Source organism: Gymnodraco acuticeps, unplaced genomic scaffold (assembly GCF_902827175.1).
Source record: "Gymnodraco acuticeps unplaced genomic scaffold, fGymAcu1.1, whole genome shotgun sequence".
In the NCBI taxonomy this organism is placed as follows: Eukaryota; Metazoa; Chordata; class Actinopteri; order Perciformes; family Bathydraconidae; genus Gymnodraco; species Gymnodraco acuticeps.
In genome coordinates this window covers 26,518-40,698 of record NW_022991215.1, presented here as the reverse complement: position 1 = coordinate 40,698, position 14,181 = coordinate 26,518, and the positions used below count along the sequence as shown (strand labels likewise).

The following is a 14,181-nucleotide window of genomic DNA, read 5'->3' as shown; positions in this document are numbered from 1 at the left end:
TTTGCGTAACACCGTAAATGTCCCCGCTGTGGGACTCATAATGGAATTCTGATTCTCCTCCTACACATTTGTTGCATCAATAGCGTAGTGTAGCCAACAAAATATCTTAAGGCTATTTATTTATATTAAATAAAGTTATACTCACACGTAGTTATTGTTTCACATAGGGATAAACTGGTTACTTCCGAACGTTTGTGAGGAAGCAGAGATTTCCGAGCAGCAGTGAAGGCAGCACTTGAATCAAAGACACAACAGTTGTTTCCGAAAGTTTGACCTCGGTGTTGAAGATGAAGATGAAGATGGAGCAAAGACAAGAAAATACAACCTTAATTCTACTTTCAGCAACTAGCTTGGCACTTCTAACCATCCTCACGGTGTGGAAATCAAAACGGTGCAAATATAGACTTTTAAATGAAACTGGAGGGGCAATGTTTTATGGTAAGAAAACCTAAGCTAAATTAAAACGGAAGCCGTTAAATTGAATAACACTTCCTGAACGCACAGCTTTAACATGTAACAGGATGTTAAAATAACCACAGTTTGTGTCGACTTTTGGGCTTTACTAGGATTCTAGTGGTCTTAAATTAGCTATTTTAGCTTTAGTCACCATTGCTATTGTTTATCTGTGTTCATAATTAACTATCAATGAGTTCCAGGTTCGCTTAAATTGCTAACAGCCAAAACACATTAAGGATATTTGAGATGTAAGTGATTCCATAGGTAGGAGAATGAGATTTATATGTATGATACTTAATTGGCTTTTGTTTCTGGCTTTATCGTGATGAATGGCAGTGGTGTGAAGTAACTAAGTAGCACTTCTACTCCACTACAGTTCAGAGGTACATGGTGTACTTTTCCTCCACTACATGTATTTAATACCTTTTAGTTACTTTACAGATGTGGATGAATGATGTGAAATCTAATCAAGTGTTAAATCAGACTTTAGTTCCACCTGGAGTAAATCCACCAGCTACCCTGCAGTATACAAAGTACTTCAAACTAGCTGCACCTTTACCAGCTTTGAGAACACTTTCATGATCAATCATTATAAAACATATCATATCTATTATTCTGAAATGGACCAATCTGCACAACGACTACTTTTACTGTCTTTCACTATATTTGGATGAGAATACTTTTCTACTTTTACTACAAGATCTGAGTACTTCTACTTTTACTCAAGTACAAGATCTAAGATATTCTACTTTCACAAAAGTACAAGATCTGAGTACTTCTACTTTTACTCAAGTACGAGATCTGAGTACTCCTACTTTTACTCAAGTACAAGATCTGTGTACTTATATATATTATTCTGAAATGGACCAATCTGCACAACGACTACTTTTACTGTCGCTACTTTCACTATATTTTGATGAGAATACTTTTCTACTTTTACTTGAGGAACATTTTGAATGCAGGACTTTTACTGTAACAGAGTATTCCTACACTCTGGTACTTCTACTTTTACTCAAGTACAAGACCTGAGTATTTCTACTTTTACTCAAGTACAATATCTGAGTACTTTTACTCAAGTACAAGATCTGAGTACTTCTACTTTTACTAAAGTACAAGATCTGAGTACTTCTACTTTTACTAAAGTACAAGATCTGAGTACTTCTACTTTTACTCAAATACGAGATCTGAGTACTTCTACTTTTACTCAAGAACCAGATCTGAGTACTTCTACTTTTACTCAAGTACGAGATCAGAGTACTTCTACTTTTACTCAAGAACAAGATCTGAGTACTTCTACTTTTACTCAAGTACGAGATCAGAGTACTCCTACTTTTACTAAAGTACAAGATCTGAGTACTTCTACTTTTACTCAAGTACAAGATCTGAGTACTTCTTCCACCTCTTGACATTGGGCTCACACTTCTAATTGAGGCTGTCATGTCACCAAACAGGCTGCATATATTGCTCCAGATCCCAAACACTATTAAAGTCTCACCAGTGAGTTATCCTCCTTCAATCATGCAATATTAACTTTGCATTTCAAAGTGTTATCTGTATAGCAGCATGTATTTTAGACGTCTTCTGATAGGCTTTGTTGTACAGGGTTGTGTCTCTACAGGACTGTCACCATAAGTCGTTGTTTGCATTATAGTAGCTGCACCATGATTGATTTACTCCTGGAATATGGTTGTATTATTCATAATGTATTCGTTTTTACAACAGCAGCTTATATGTCTTTGTGGCTCTATTTTGCAGGCATGCTCGTGGGGCTAGCTGTGAAATTCCTGTCATTTGACCGGGGAGAAAACCTGGACAACATGGAGGCATTGTGCGATTGCAGTGGTCTTAACATCACACCTCACTTCCTGACGGTTAACATCACATCTCAACCTCCACGAAACGTTAGGAAAGTCAGTGATGGAGTCCCAGCGCTCTCAACCCCTCATATGGTGATTTGAATTGACCTGCATTTCAAATACATGCAACAAAAAGTGAATTATTAATGTGCATAGGTGCTGCAGGTTGTGCCACAACATAGTCTCTAATGGAAGGTGAAGCAACCTGTCTTAATAAAACATGCACTTTACAAAAAGGTACAAAATCAATGTTGCAGAGGAACGAGTGGAAACAAAGGATGCTTTCTCTCACACTGATGCACTTTTATTTGCTCTGAAATAACACTTTTTCTTCCTACACCTATATTTTCTCCCTAGTGTTTATCTGCAGAGACAGTCCCCTCTAAGTGTGTGTGTGTGTGTGGTGTGTGTGGTGTGTGTGTGTGTTGTGTGTGTGTGTGTGTGTGTGTGTGTGTGTGTGTGTGTGTGTGTGTGTGTGTGTGTGTGTGTGTGTGTGTGTGTGTGTGTGTGTGTGTGTGTGTGTGTGGTGTGTGTGTGTGTGTGTGTGTGTGTGTGTGTGGTGTGTGTGTGTGTGTGTGGTGTGTGTGTGTGTGTGTGTGTGTGTGTGTGTGTGTGTGTGTGTGTGTGTGTGTGTGTGTGTGTGTGTGTGTGTGTGTGTGTGTGTGTGTGTGTGTGTGTGTGTGTGTGTGTGTGTGTGTGTGTGGCTTTATTCTAACAACATCTTAAAGGTACATCCTGCAAACAATGGATAACATACATTGAACACAACTAGATTAGATATACTTTATTGATCCAAATGTGGGATTGTGTTTCATCTTAGCAGCATGAAGACAAGGCATTGCACATGAAAGAAAATAAATAGAGATAGGAAAGATATACATCTATAGAGCATCTCTACCGAATAAACAATATTAATATACAGACTTGTCAGTGTACACTATAGACAAAGGTACCACAACATAAGATACTTTTTTTGGTGTTTTTATTCCATTAAAGTACTCGTAATAATAATAAATTAAAAGAAAGCACTTTTCAATGTGATTTACAGGGTAAGAGCACAAAAAAGCACTAAATCCTAAAACATTAAACCATTGAAAATAAGACATCAAATATAATCAAAAAAGCTTTTAAAAAATCTAATTTAAAGCAATAAAAGATATAGTGTGTGAAGTTAAGATTAGAAGGATCATATAGAAAGGGTTTTTTAAGGAGCGTCTTAAAGCCACATTTGGAGGACTCCCGGACGTGAGGAGTTAAATCAAATGTAAAAATATTCTTAGCTTAAAAAGTGCATTTCAAAAATGTTCTCTCGCGCATTTTGAATTAATCACACGGAGGAGAGAAAAGGGAGTTGCACTAATGTTACGATCAATGAGAAGCAATTTCAAGGTTTTCGGGTGGAATCAAATTGTTATATTTGATCTTGTAACCAGGAGGAAGCGTTATGTTTTTTTAATGCTTATTTAAATTCTACATACATAAACCCTTTATCAAAGTATATTTGTGTAATGTGTGTCCTCTAATGCGCAACAGGAATAATTGAGCTGGAAACTCCTCACAGCAATTATTAAGTAGAAGCATTTACTGTGGTTTTCATAGCCTCGATTGCAACACAAAGGAATACAAAAGAAAGGAAATATCAATAAGGTTTGTTTTACTTAAGTGTATTGTGTAAGACAACAGAACAATGTGACCTCAGAAAAGTAGAAACTAAGATATTTAGGATCAAAAAGGATTTTATTGATAGCGAAACCTGCCTTTCATGACGCAGATTCAGCCTAAACACCAACAGTGAATCACATGAACACAGACTAGTTTAAAAAAGCAGAAAATGCTCCGTTTTCGTTTCTCAATCTCGAGGATTCTGTCTTCCAAGCCAATATTTCAAGGATGCTACGTCATCTAGTGCCGCCGAAGGACTGTTCCAATCTCCAGCATACTTGGAATTCCACCGAGGTCCTTGGTTTGGGGGTCATTTCGAGGCTGCACATGGGTAGACTTCGCGTCCTTAAAATCCCCATAATGCTTTGCGCACGGACCAATTTCCCCAAAATCTGTGGCGGAAAATGTGACGCACACTTGCTCGCCTGTTCCACTCTTCGTTTTCCGAATGCCAGGAAGGATTCTTGCCTAGCTTCTGAAGCAAGTGACTCGGAAGACATGTGCTACCAAGCAAGCATCCTCGCGATTGAGAAACGGCCACAGTGAAGCTCACACACACTAGTGTATGAACATATCGGTTCACCTGCTGAGTTAAAACCAGAACACATGGAGCAAAGAAAGTGAAACCCATGAAGCAGATTCAGGCAGTATAGATTCACTCTGAAAGTATTATCCTACAGAACAGAACCGCTGACAGAGAAGAGATAACATCTGATCCTTTACGACACACACTATATGATGTTGTTAGGTTGTTACTAACACTCTAATGATTCTAGTAATCCCCAATCTTTTTAAATGTGACATTAATCTGATCTTTTTTATATATCTAAGGGAATACAGCCACTTTCTTGTTGTATTCTGATCACGTTATTCACGATATCAAAAAGCACCCACGCATCGAGCCATGGCCCCTCGATGGAGAACAAGCATGGTCGGATGTGAAATGAGCGTATTTAAAAAGTGTATTTCCAGCGATATTTCACCCCGAGAGAGAAAAGGGAGTAAGTGATCCGTGGACCTTGCAAATCATCCGGGGCCAAGTGTAAGTCTCCACTAATGGCTCGGACTCTTTGGCCCCCGTTGGATGCTCGGGTCTCATTAGCAAACCAGCAGAGGCTACCATGAAGGCCATTACATTGGTCAGAGCGCTCTGTGTAGCCTTCACGCCATTAAGCCTAATGCATATGGGACCTAGCTGCGAGAGAGATACGAATTTCATTGCATTACTGAGTCCATTATGTGCCTCTCGGGAGTAAAGCATTAAAGTTTGTGGTCTGATTAAATGTAGTGCTGCTCAGCTGAAGAGGCAATTAGTGTATACAACCCACCTCCATCCTTCAGTCTGTGGTGCCGGTGGCCCTTAGAATAAAACCACCAGCATACGTATCATTTATTGATGACACTCTGTATTGTGGCATTTTATATTTGACATGCACAGATGAGAAGATGCATATATTCTGCTGTGTGGGTAATTGCAGCCGCGAAAAAGTAATTTATATTGAGCCGGGTGATCGGAGCAGAGCAATTTGTAGAAAGCTCTGGAAACCGTAGATAGAAATAGAATAGAAAGGGCTTTGCAGCATCAGGATTGATCATTCAAATGCAATCTTACACATCGATGTAAAAATGCTATTTCCAGTAGAAACATTTGCCTATTCTCATTTGTCCAAACTTCAAAAGGTCTGTGACGCACAGCATGCATCCTCCGCACATCTCTGAAAATGGAATTGAACTGGAATTTAATGTAAGACCCGGGGGGGGGGTCAGGAAAAAGTTGCGTTATTTTCTTCTGAATGGAATATCTGTGCCGTTTGATCCTACCCACAATAGACATGAGAAGGACTGGAGGATGAAGGACATGAAAGGCTACCTTTTCTCACGTTGCGTCACGTTGGCTGGGATGAGACTCAGATACAGGATGTGCACGGTGTGTTACAATAAAATAAGCCTTGCACTCGTTACAGTTTGCTTCCAAGGTGGTGTAGGCTGTTGTGATTCTGTTTGATGTCGATCCATCTATCATGTCCACATGTGCAGCTTCACTGTGCATAGCTCCTGTGGATGTGTGTGTACTGTAGTGTGTGTGTGTACTGTAGTGTGTGTATTAGGGCTGCTCAATTAATCGTATTTTAATCGCGATTACGATTATGGCTTGCAACGATTACGAAAACAACGTAATCGAAATAAAACGATATTTTTTTAAGTTCAGGGTAATCAACTGTTAAAAACAAACTGTTCAAAAAAAATTCTCCAATAAATGGATGTTTTCAAAGTCAATGAATAATCGCATTTAATAATCGGAATTACAATTATTGACCCAGATAATCCAGATTATGATTTTTGCCATAATCGAGCAGTGTGTGTATAATATCCCTTGGTGATAAAGGGTCTTCTTCTCCTTCTTTGTTTTGTTGTTCTTCCCTCTATGTTAACAGGTCGGCTTCTCACTTTTTAATACGCTTTTCTCGCCATTGCAGTACATAGTAATTATATTATAGGTAAATTAGACTTTAATAGATTATTCGTATACATACATTGGTTGCTAACTCTTCGTTCGTGGGTGGGTAAAAAAAGCCTGCATTGTCACACTTTATTTTTTACTACTAACAATGTGGAATAGTGTTTTTAATAGAGAGGACAGATAAGGTTGTCACGGTACCTAGAGACTATTGTGACATTGGGATCCAAAGGGAAAAAAGAGCTGCCAAAACAGAGGCGCTGAAGTGAACCACGGTTGTGTAATATCTGTCTGTCAGTCTGTCACATTCGCTAAGCGGAGACCTCTCCTCCCCACGGAGCGCTGCCACTCACCAACACAACTGGTCTGTCTTTTACAGGAGACCTTTGATCCCGAGGTCCTTTTCAATCTGTTCCTGCCACCCATCATCTTCCACGGAGCTTACACCCTTAATCAGGTGAGACTGCTGTCCTGACATGCCTCCGAGGAGGAGAGGAGACGCCTTCAAAGGACTGTAACTCTGTGAGGAGGCTCCATCAGAGGGAGAAATATCATGTGATGTGTGTGACATGGACACAAATGCATGTATATACTTCATTTTACACATCTGGATGTTTTACCGAGAGTTTTGGAGATAACGGGCGTAAGATGTCGTCTATATATAATATACAACGCACTCGACTTGTGATGCTCAAACCGGCCCTATTGTACTTTTTGGGGGTTTTCCCTTTCCAGTAGTTATCTAGGTTTTTGTGCATAAGTATATAAATATACACTTTAAGTCACTGTGTTGGATATTGTTGAGCCGTGTGTATTTGTTGTTACTAATTGGTGTTCATTTTTCTTTTTCTCCAGAAACGATTAATTGGGAATCTTGGATCTATTCTGACCTTTGCGTTTTTGGGAACCGTAATCAGCTGTTTCACCATAGGGTAAGCATTTATTTTTAAATAACACACACAAGGTTAGTAGTAGCCAGTGGCGGCGCCAGAGTATTTTTGTTGGGTAACCTCTGGTAGGGCTAACCCATACAGTGGTGGGGCTCAAGTCTGTATTTGCAATGTAATTACGTACACGCTACATCGCCCCCCTTGACAGTGAAAGCCACGCGTGAGGTTTAGATTATTTCCCTGTCTCAATCAAAATGGAACTGTATGAAATAAAACGGCACATTTGTCTTGTAGTGAATAAAAAGCGATCACTGTGAACGTGACGTATGATAGTACACGTTGAAGATCCAAAGGGGATACTGAATGACGGTTCCACTGATCTCAATCAGTAAGGCATGACGCAGACCCAACGTTTCGTTGCTCTGATTGGCTGTAGGTCTATTCAAATTGCATTCGGAGGCATTTTGATCTGACCGCGGCCGCGCTGATATTATAACGCCAGAGAATTTCCACACCTTTAGTGAATAAAACTCCCCCACTACTTGGACTATTCCTTGGTCCCCTCTTCTAGCATAACCCCGAATGGTCTCAACCATAACGCATCAGTAACGTGCACTTGTTGTTACAGCAGGATCAGTTTGTGTGTTGTGGACACAACCCGTATATTTTTGCAATCTGTGTTCTCAACATTTAGCTTATTATTTAATTGATTTAGCTTACTTTAACATCATGTTTCATGGTGGGGCTAAGCCCTTTCTTGGTGTGGCTGTAGCCTACCCCAGCCATAGCCTGGCACCGCCACTGGGGTGCACAGATGAAAGAGATAGTGGGTACTTGCTTTTCACATCGTTCCACTGTGCATAATCTAAATTAATTGGCTCATAACAGCATACACTTTAATAAAATATAAGACTTTCTGGCATAAATCAATTTACGTCCATGGAGTAATTTCACTTGCAGTCTCTGTAAGCACAGGGATTTAACATTTATCAAGATGTACGCAGGCATCTAGTGTCAAACATATTAGAAACTACCATCTGTGAGTCTAGAAATTCTAATAACACGCACATAACGCTGTATAAGTGTTCATTTTTGTATCATATTATAGTTAAAATGCTCACTTGCAGGTGCACAAAAACATAGATACACAAAAAACAATGTATTTTACTCAGAAGAAAGCTGGTGCAAAGATTTTATGGATATCTCTTGGTAGATGTGTTATCACGTCCGCAATTACCTCAAACTGTTTGCAGCTGTGAGGAGCTTCTCTCGCTGCAATGCATTGTGGTAAAATGGGCTTTTGTTACAGTAGGAAATGAACAGGTGTGAGTAATCACGTTAATTACTGCTCTGTTTGAAGCTGTCAATGAGATCTTTCAGGGGGTCCGCGGGGTCTTAACAAGTATTAAAAGTTGATAAATCAATTTAGCGAAAAGTAAGGCTATTAAAAACAGTATTTTCCAAGGTTTTACATTTTGTAGCTTGTTTTCAATAAGTATATAAATGGTCCAAAGAGGTTGTATTCTACAGTCTGCCTGAATGTAATCATGGCGTAGGTGTGTAGTGTGATTCTGTGTAGTTTATTGATGGCATCCCGTTGGATCTGACGTCATCTGAACAAGACATCGCGCGCTCACTGCTTGATAGCGCGCGGAGGTCCGTTTACGCCGGTTGCTAAACAACATCGTTATGGGGAAATGCAAGTCTGCGTCCAAATGGTTGGAAGATAAGGAGGAAGGACAATCAATACTGTATATAGTCAATGGGAGGTAAAGTGTGTCGCCAAGGTAACCGGTTAAAACTCAAAGTGGAGATGAGGTCTTAAAATGTATGGAAAGGGTCTTAAAAAAGGTCTTAAAAGGTTTTACATTTGACTTCAGGATTCCTGCATATCCCTGTCTTTAAGGTTTACTAATGACAATGGTGCTTTCTTTCGGACTATACGTCAGAATACTGAATGAATGGCTCTGCAGAGTGAGTTAAGAGCATGGTAAACTGATGAAAACATGCTCAGACTTTGTATGGAAATGGGTTGCTATTCTAGCCTCTCACCGCCAGATGGCGCTGTCAGTCTTTGGAGGAAATGAAGCTCTTTGGTGTCTTTCTCCATACCTGGAAAAACCAGTTATAATACACACAATTTGCTGTAAACACAGAGACTGTAAACAAAAAAACACTTTGTGGATCCTTTGTCAAAAATATTGAATTGCCGTTGATTTTATTAAAAACCTTCCAAAGGATTATACATTACATTTTTGAGATTTCATATAAAAACGGTAGCCTATAGTTCAACTACAGCAATATACAGTTCACTCCAGTTTATTACTGTCGGTACACCTGTATAATCCAACGCAATACAGTGCAATTCCACTGCTATGAAGTCAACTTTTATAGATTCAATGTTATTGTCATCACACACAGTACAACATGCAGCTTGCATCTAACCAGACAGCGCATGAGGTTACCGTTTAATACAGTATCACAGTTGAATGCAAATGTGAGGCAAGCAGGGGCGCTCCTTGCGAACAGCCAATGCAGGCAACTGCTTGGGGCCCCGGACCAGAAGGGGGCCCCCAAAGAAGGTAGATTAAGAAGGTCCACAGCAACGACAACATGAAACACCCTTTAATTTACTGCAACGACATGTCGGGAAACCCCCTCAAGGCACCCCATGCATAGCGCACCGTAAAATGCTTCTCATCTTAAGTTTTGTTGCCTTGCTGTCGGCTGTGCGTGGTGATGAAAAGTTGGTTCGAGGGGCCCCCAGTGAATGTTTGCCTAGGGCCCCCACCGACTCTAGGATCGCCACTGGAGGCAAGATGCAGACTATTTTGTATAAATGGGAAACTAATATTAACAGCTTTTGCCTGCAGGTGCAGTTTAGAGCATGGATAAAGTGCAGGGCTTAGGCATATATAAATTGTAACAAATATGAAATACAGATAAGTGTATTTGATATATTTCCCACATGTAATATCAATATTTACTCATATTCTGACCCTCTTTAAAGCTACTACCTAGTACTACAATATTTCCACATTTCCTTTGTTTACAGATGTTACGTCCATGAGAAAAGGATCATACCCTCTAGATGTTATAGCCTCAGGCACGCCTTATTCATTTAATTTTTTTTACAAATTCTCCCCTCTAACTCCCTTGGGAAGCAGGGCACGGTTTGACATGTTGGGTCACGTGCACATTCTTTGATGCTAAAACACCGGGCCTGACCAATCAGGGGGCTTGTTAGAGAGTCTGCTATGTCTCCTGGGGAAAGAGAGAGAGTCTCAGGGGAGCCTTACTGACTCAACTGACACAGTAAATCCACTTCCTGTCTATCTCTGTCTGTGTGACACACACACACACACACACACACACACACACACACACACACACACGTACACACACACACGTACACACACACACACACACACACACACACACACACACACGTACACACACGTCATTAGCATAACTTCAAATAACTCGGTAAAGATACATGAATTAAAACGGATTAGCTGCGCGACCTTAGGGCAGTCTTTTAAATCCCAGCCATGGGGACAGGTCATGTGCGGTCACCATGGTAACATAATTATGCCAATGGTTAGAGAGTTGGTGTACTGACATTATGGCATGCTTCAATCTAAGAAGATTCGTTCATGTGTTCTGTTAGAATTACTAGTTAGTTAGTAAAAATGTGTTTCTGAGTATGAACATGTAAGTAACCTGATTCCTTTCTTTTGGCAAAAGATCTCTTATTTGTTTTAATGTGACAGTAATATGATCTCTTTTTATGTACCTGTAACCAGTAAAGGGCTGGAAAGCAGAATGGAAAGTTGTTGCTCAAAGTCACACACTCATATTTCCGTTGTCCTTTTATTATTATTAATAATAGTGACATCAAAGGATGAAGATTGATAGGTGCTGCGGTGTCTTCAAAAGAGAGTATTTGTCGTTTGTCTTTGCATTATGCAGGTGGGTTTAAAGGCCGCATGTAGATCCATACACACACACTGTATACTGGTAAACATGGTTCAGTTAAAGGTCCCCTATTATACTGTTGTTCATCAATATATCACAGGTCTCAGATATATACAGAGCCTGTCTCTGATTGGCTCAAAACACCAGACAGATCACTGCAGCATTACCCATAATCCCCTGTTTCAGCCCTGTTTCCAAAGTGCTGATTCTCTGTCTGTTACTTGAAAATAAGGAGCCCCTCCCCACGCCCCTCTGAGAGACATTTGGTTACAAAGAACTCAATGGTGCTCTAGAGGAGATTCAGGTGATAAGGGGGGGGGGGGGGGGGGGGGGTTACCTTGGTTGCTGATTGGCTAATGGTGACACAAGACAAAACATCGTTATGACATCATAAAGTGGCCAAAATCTGATCAGCTGATTTTCAGACAGGTTTTTATAGAAATGGATCAAAAAGAGAGAGAATCTTTCAGAATCTCTTTCCACAAGTGGATTTTGCATAATAGGTGACCTTTAAAGCAGGGGAACTTGTGCTAAGCAGCTGCTGCCAACTCACCTGCTGGTAGCATCTGGCCCTTATTACCCACACTGCCCTGGGGGAAGCCCTGCTGTGGTTAGAGGGAAGACTGATATACTGACCTCATTATCTGTCCTTCTGTCCTCCATCACAGGTCCTGCGTCTACGGCTTCACCAGACTGATGGTGCTGATGGGCCGAGCAGCTGATGGAGACTTCCTCCTCACTGACTGCCTCCTGTTTGGTGCCATTGTCTCTGCAACTGACCCAGGTAGCACAAAGAAACATACACCTCTTAAACAGAGAGGGCAAAAGTACACACATCCTTTACTCAAGTAGAAGTACAGATACTTGTGTTTAAAAATACTCTGGTGAAAGTAGAAGTACTGACTAAACTTCTTTACTCAAGTGAAAGTAAAGAGGCTTTGAAATGTACTTCAGTAGAAAGTACCCATAACTAGCAGCTGTTTTAAAGAGTACCTGACCTCCCTTTATATTAATAGAACAATAATGTCATTGTTAGCTAATGAATGTTTCCATGCTGAACAACGGCAACATGACAACGTTTCCATTGGTCCCTCTTCTTTAGAGAAGACCAGGAAATGATGGATACACGGATCGTGTTCAAATCAATAGGCACGCAATGACTCTAAAGAATAATGATCACGCATCAAACACACATTCAGACTAAAGGAACCAGCTGTTTGGGAAATGAGAGAAGTAGAAAGTACAAGTATTTGAGTTCAACATGTAAGAAGTAGAAAGTACAGGTATTTGAGTTCAACATGTAAGAAGTAGAAAGTACAGGTATTTGAGTTCAAAATGTAAGAAGTAGAAAGTACAGGTATTAGTGTTCAACATGTAAGAAGTAGAAAGTACAGGTATTTGTGTTCAACATGTAAGAAGTAGAAAGTACAGGTATTTGTGTTCAACATGTAAGAAGTAGAAAGTTCAGGTATTTGAGTTCAACATGTAAGAAGTAGAAAGTACAGGTATTTGGGTTCAACATGTGAGAAGTAGAAAGTACAGGTATTTGAGTTCAACATGTAAGAAGTAGAAAGTACAGGTATTTGAGTTCAACATGTAAGAAGTAGAAAGTACAGGTATTTGCGTTCAACATGTAAGAAGTAGAAAGTACAGGTATTTGAGTTCAACATGTAAGAAGTAGAAAGTACAGGTATTTGAGTTCAACATGTAAGAAGTAGAAAGTTCAGGTATTTGAGTTCAACATGTAAGAAGTAGAAAGTACAGGTATTTGAGTTCAACATGTAAGAAGTAGAAAGTACAGGTATTTGAGTTCAACATGTAAGAAGTAGAAAGTTCAGGTATTTGAGTTCAACATGTAAGAAGTAGAAAGTTCAGGTATTTGAGTTCAACATGTGAGAAGTAGAAAGTACAGGTATTTGAGTTCAACATGTAAGAAGTAGAAAGTACAGGTATTTGTGTTCAACATGTAAGAAGTAGAAAGTACAGGTATTTGTGTTCAACATGTAAGAAGTAGAAAGTACAGGTATTTGAGTTCAAAATGTAAGAAGTAGAAAGTACAGGTATTAGTGTTCAACATGTAAGAAGTAGAAAGTACAGGTATTTGTGTTCAACATGTAAGAAGTAGAAAGTACAGGTATTTGTGTTCAACATGTAAAAAGTAGAAAGTACAGGTATTTGTGTTCAACATGTAAAAAGTAGAAAGTACAGGTATTTGAGTTCAACATGTAAGAAGTAGAAAGTACAGGTATTTGAGTTCAACATGTAAGAAGTAGAAAGTACAGGTATTTGAGTTCAAAATGAGAGAAGTAGAAAGTACAGGTATTTGAGTTCAACATGTAAGAAGTAGAAAGTACAGGTATTTGAGTTCAACATGTAAGAAGTAGAAAGTACAGGTATTTGAGTTCAACATGTAAGAAGTAGAAAGTACAGGTATTTGAGTTCAAAATGAGAGAAGTAGAAAGTACAGGTATTTGTGTTCAACATGTAAGAAGTAGAAAGTACAGGTATTTGTGTTCAACATGTAAGAAGTAGAAAGTACAGGTATTTGTGTTCAACATGTAAGAAGTAGAAAGTAAAAAGTCGTCAGAAAAATATGTAGTGGAGTAAAGTACTGACACCAGGTACAGTAACAAAGTATTTGTACTCCACTACTTCCCACCTCTGCTCTTAAACTTAGACTTTACTTTATAACCCGAGTTAAAAAGCCCTTCTCAGGAATGTTTGGCACTTATATAAAAGACACATCACAGTGATTTGCCTTAGGTAAACACATGCAAATGAGTTGGAGAGGATAGACCACGTCAAAGGAATATCAAAGACGCCTTGTGGAGATCTGCAGTTTCATGTGTTTTGATTTCATACTGCGGATTCAGACACTTCT

General features: G+C 39.5%; 1 protein-coding gene across 1 annotated transcript in view; it reads left to right on the top strand.

The window, feature by feature from the left end:
- The first annotated feature begins 253 nt into the window (after positions 1–253).
- LOC117561374 (sodium/hydrogen exchanger 9-like) overlaps positions 254–14,181 on the top strand; it is a 40,337-nt gene continuing 26,409 nt past the window's right edge. Inside the window, 5 exon segments of the mRNA XM_034238691.1 lie at positions 254–438; positions 2,212–2,405; positions 6,812–6,889; positions 7,288–7,364; positions 11,969–12,084. Of these exon segments, the coding sequence (XP_034094582.1) occupies positions 288–438; positions 2,212–2,405; positions 6,812–6,889; positions 7,288–7,364; positions 11,969–12,084 (616 nt within the window). The 5' untranslated portion in view covers positions 254–287.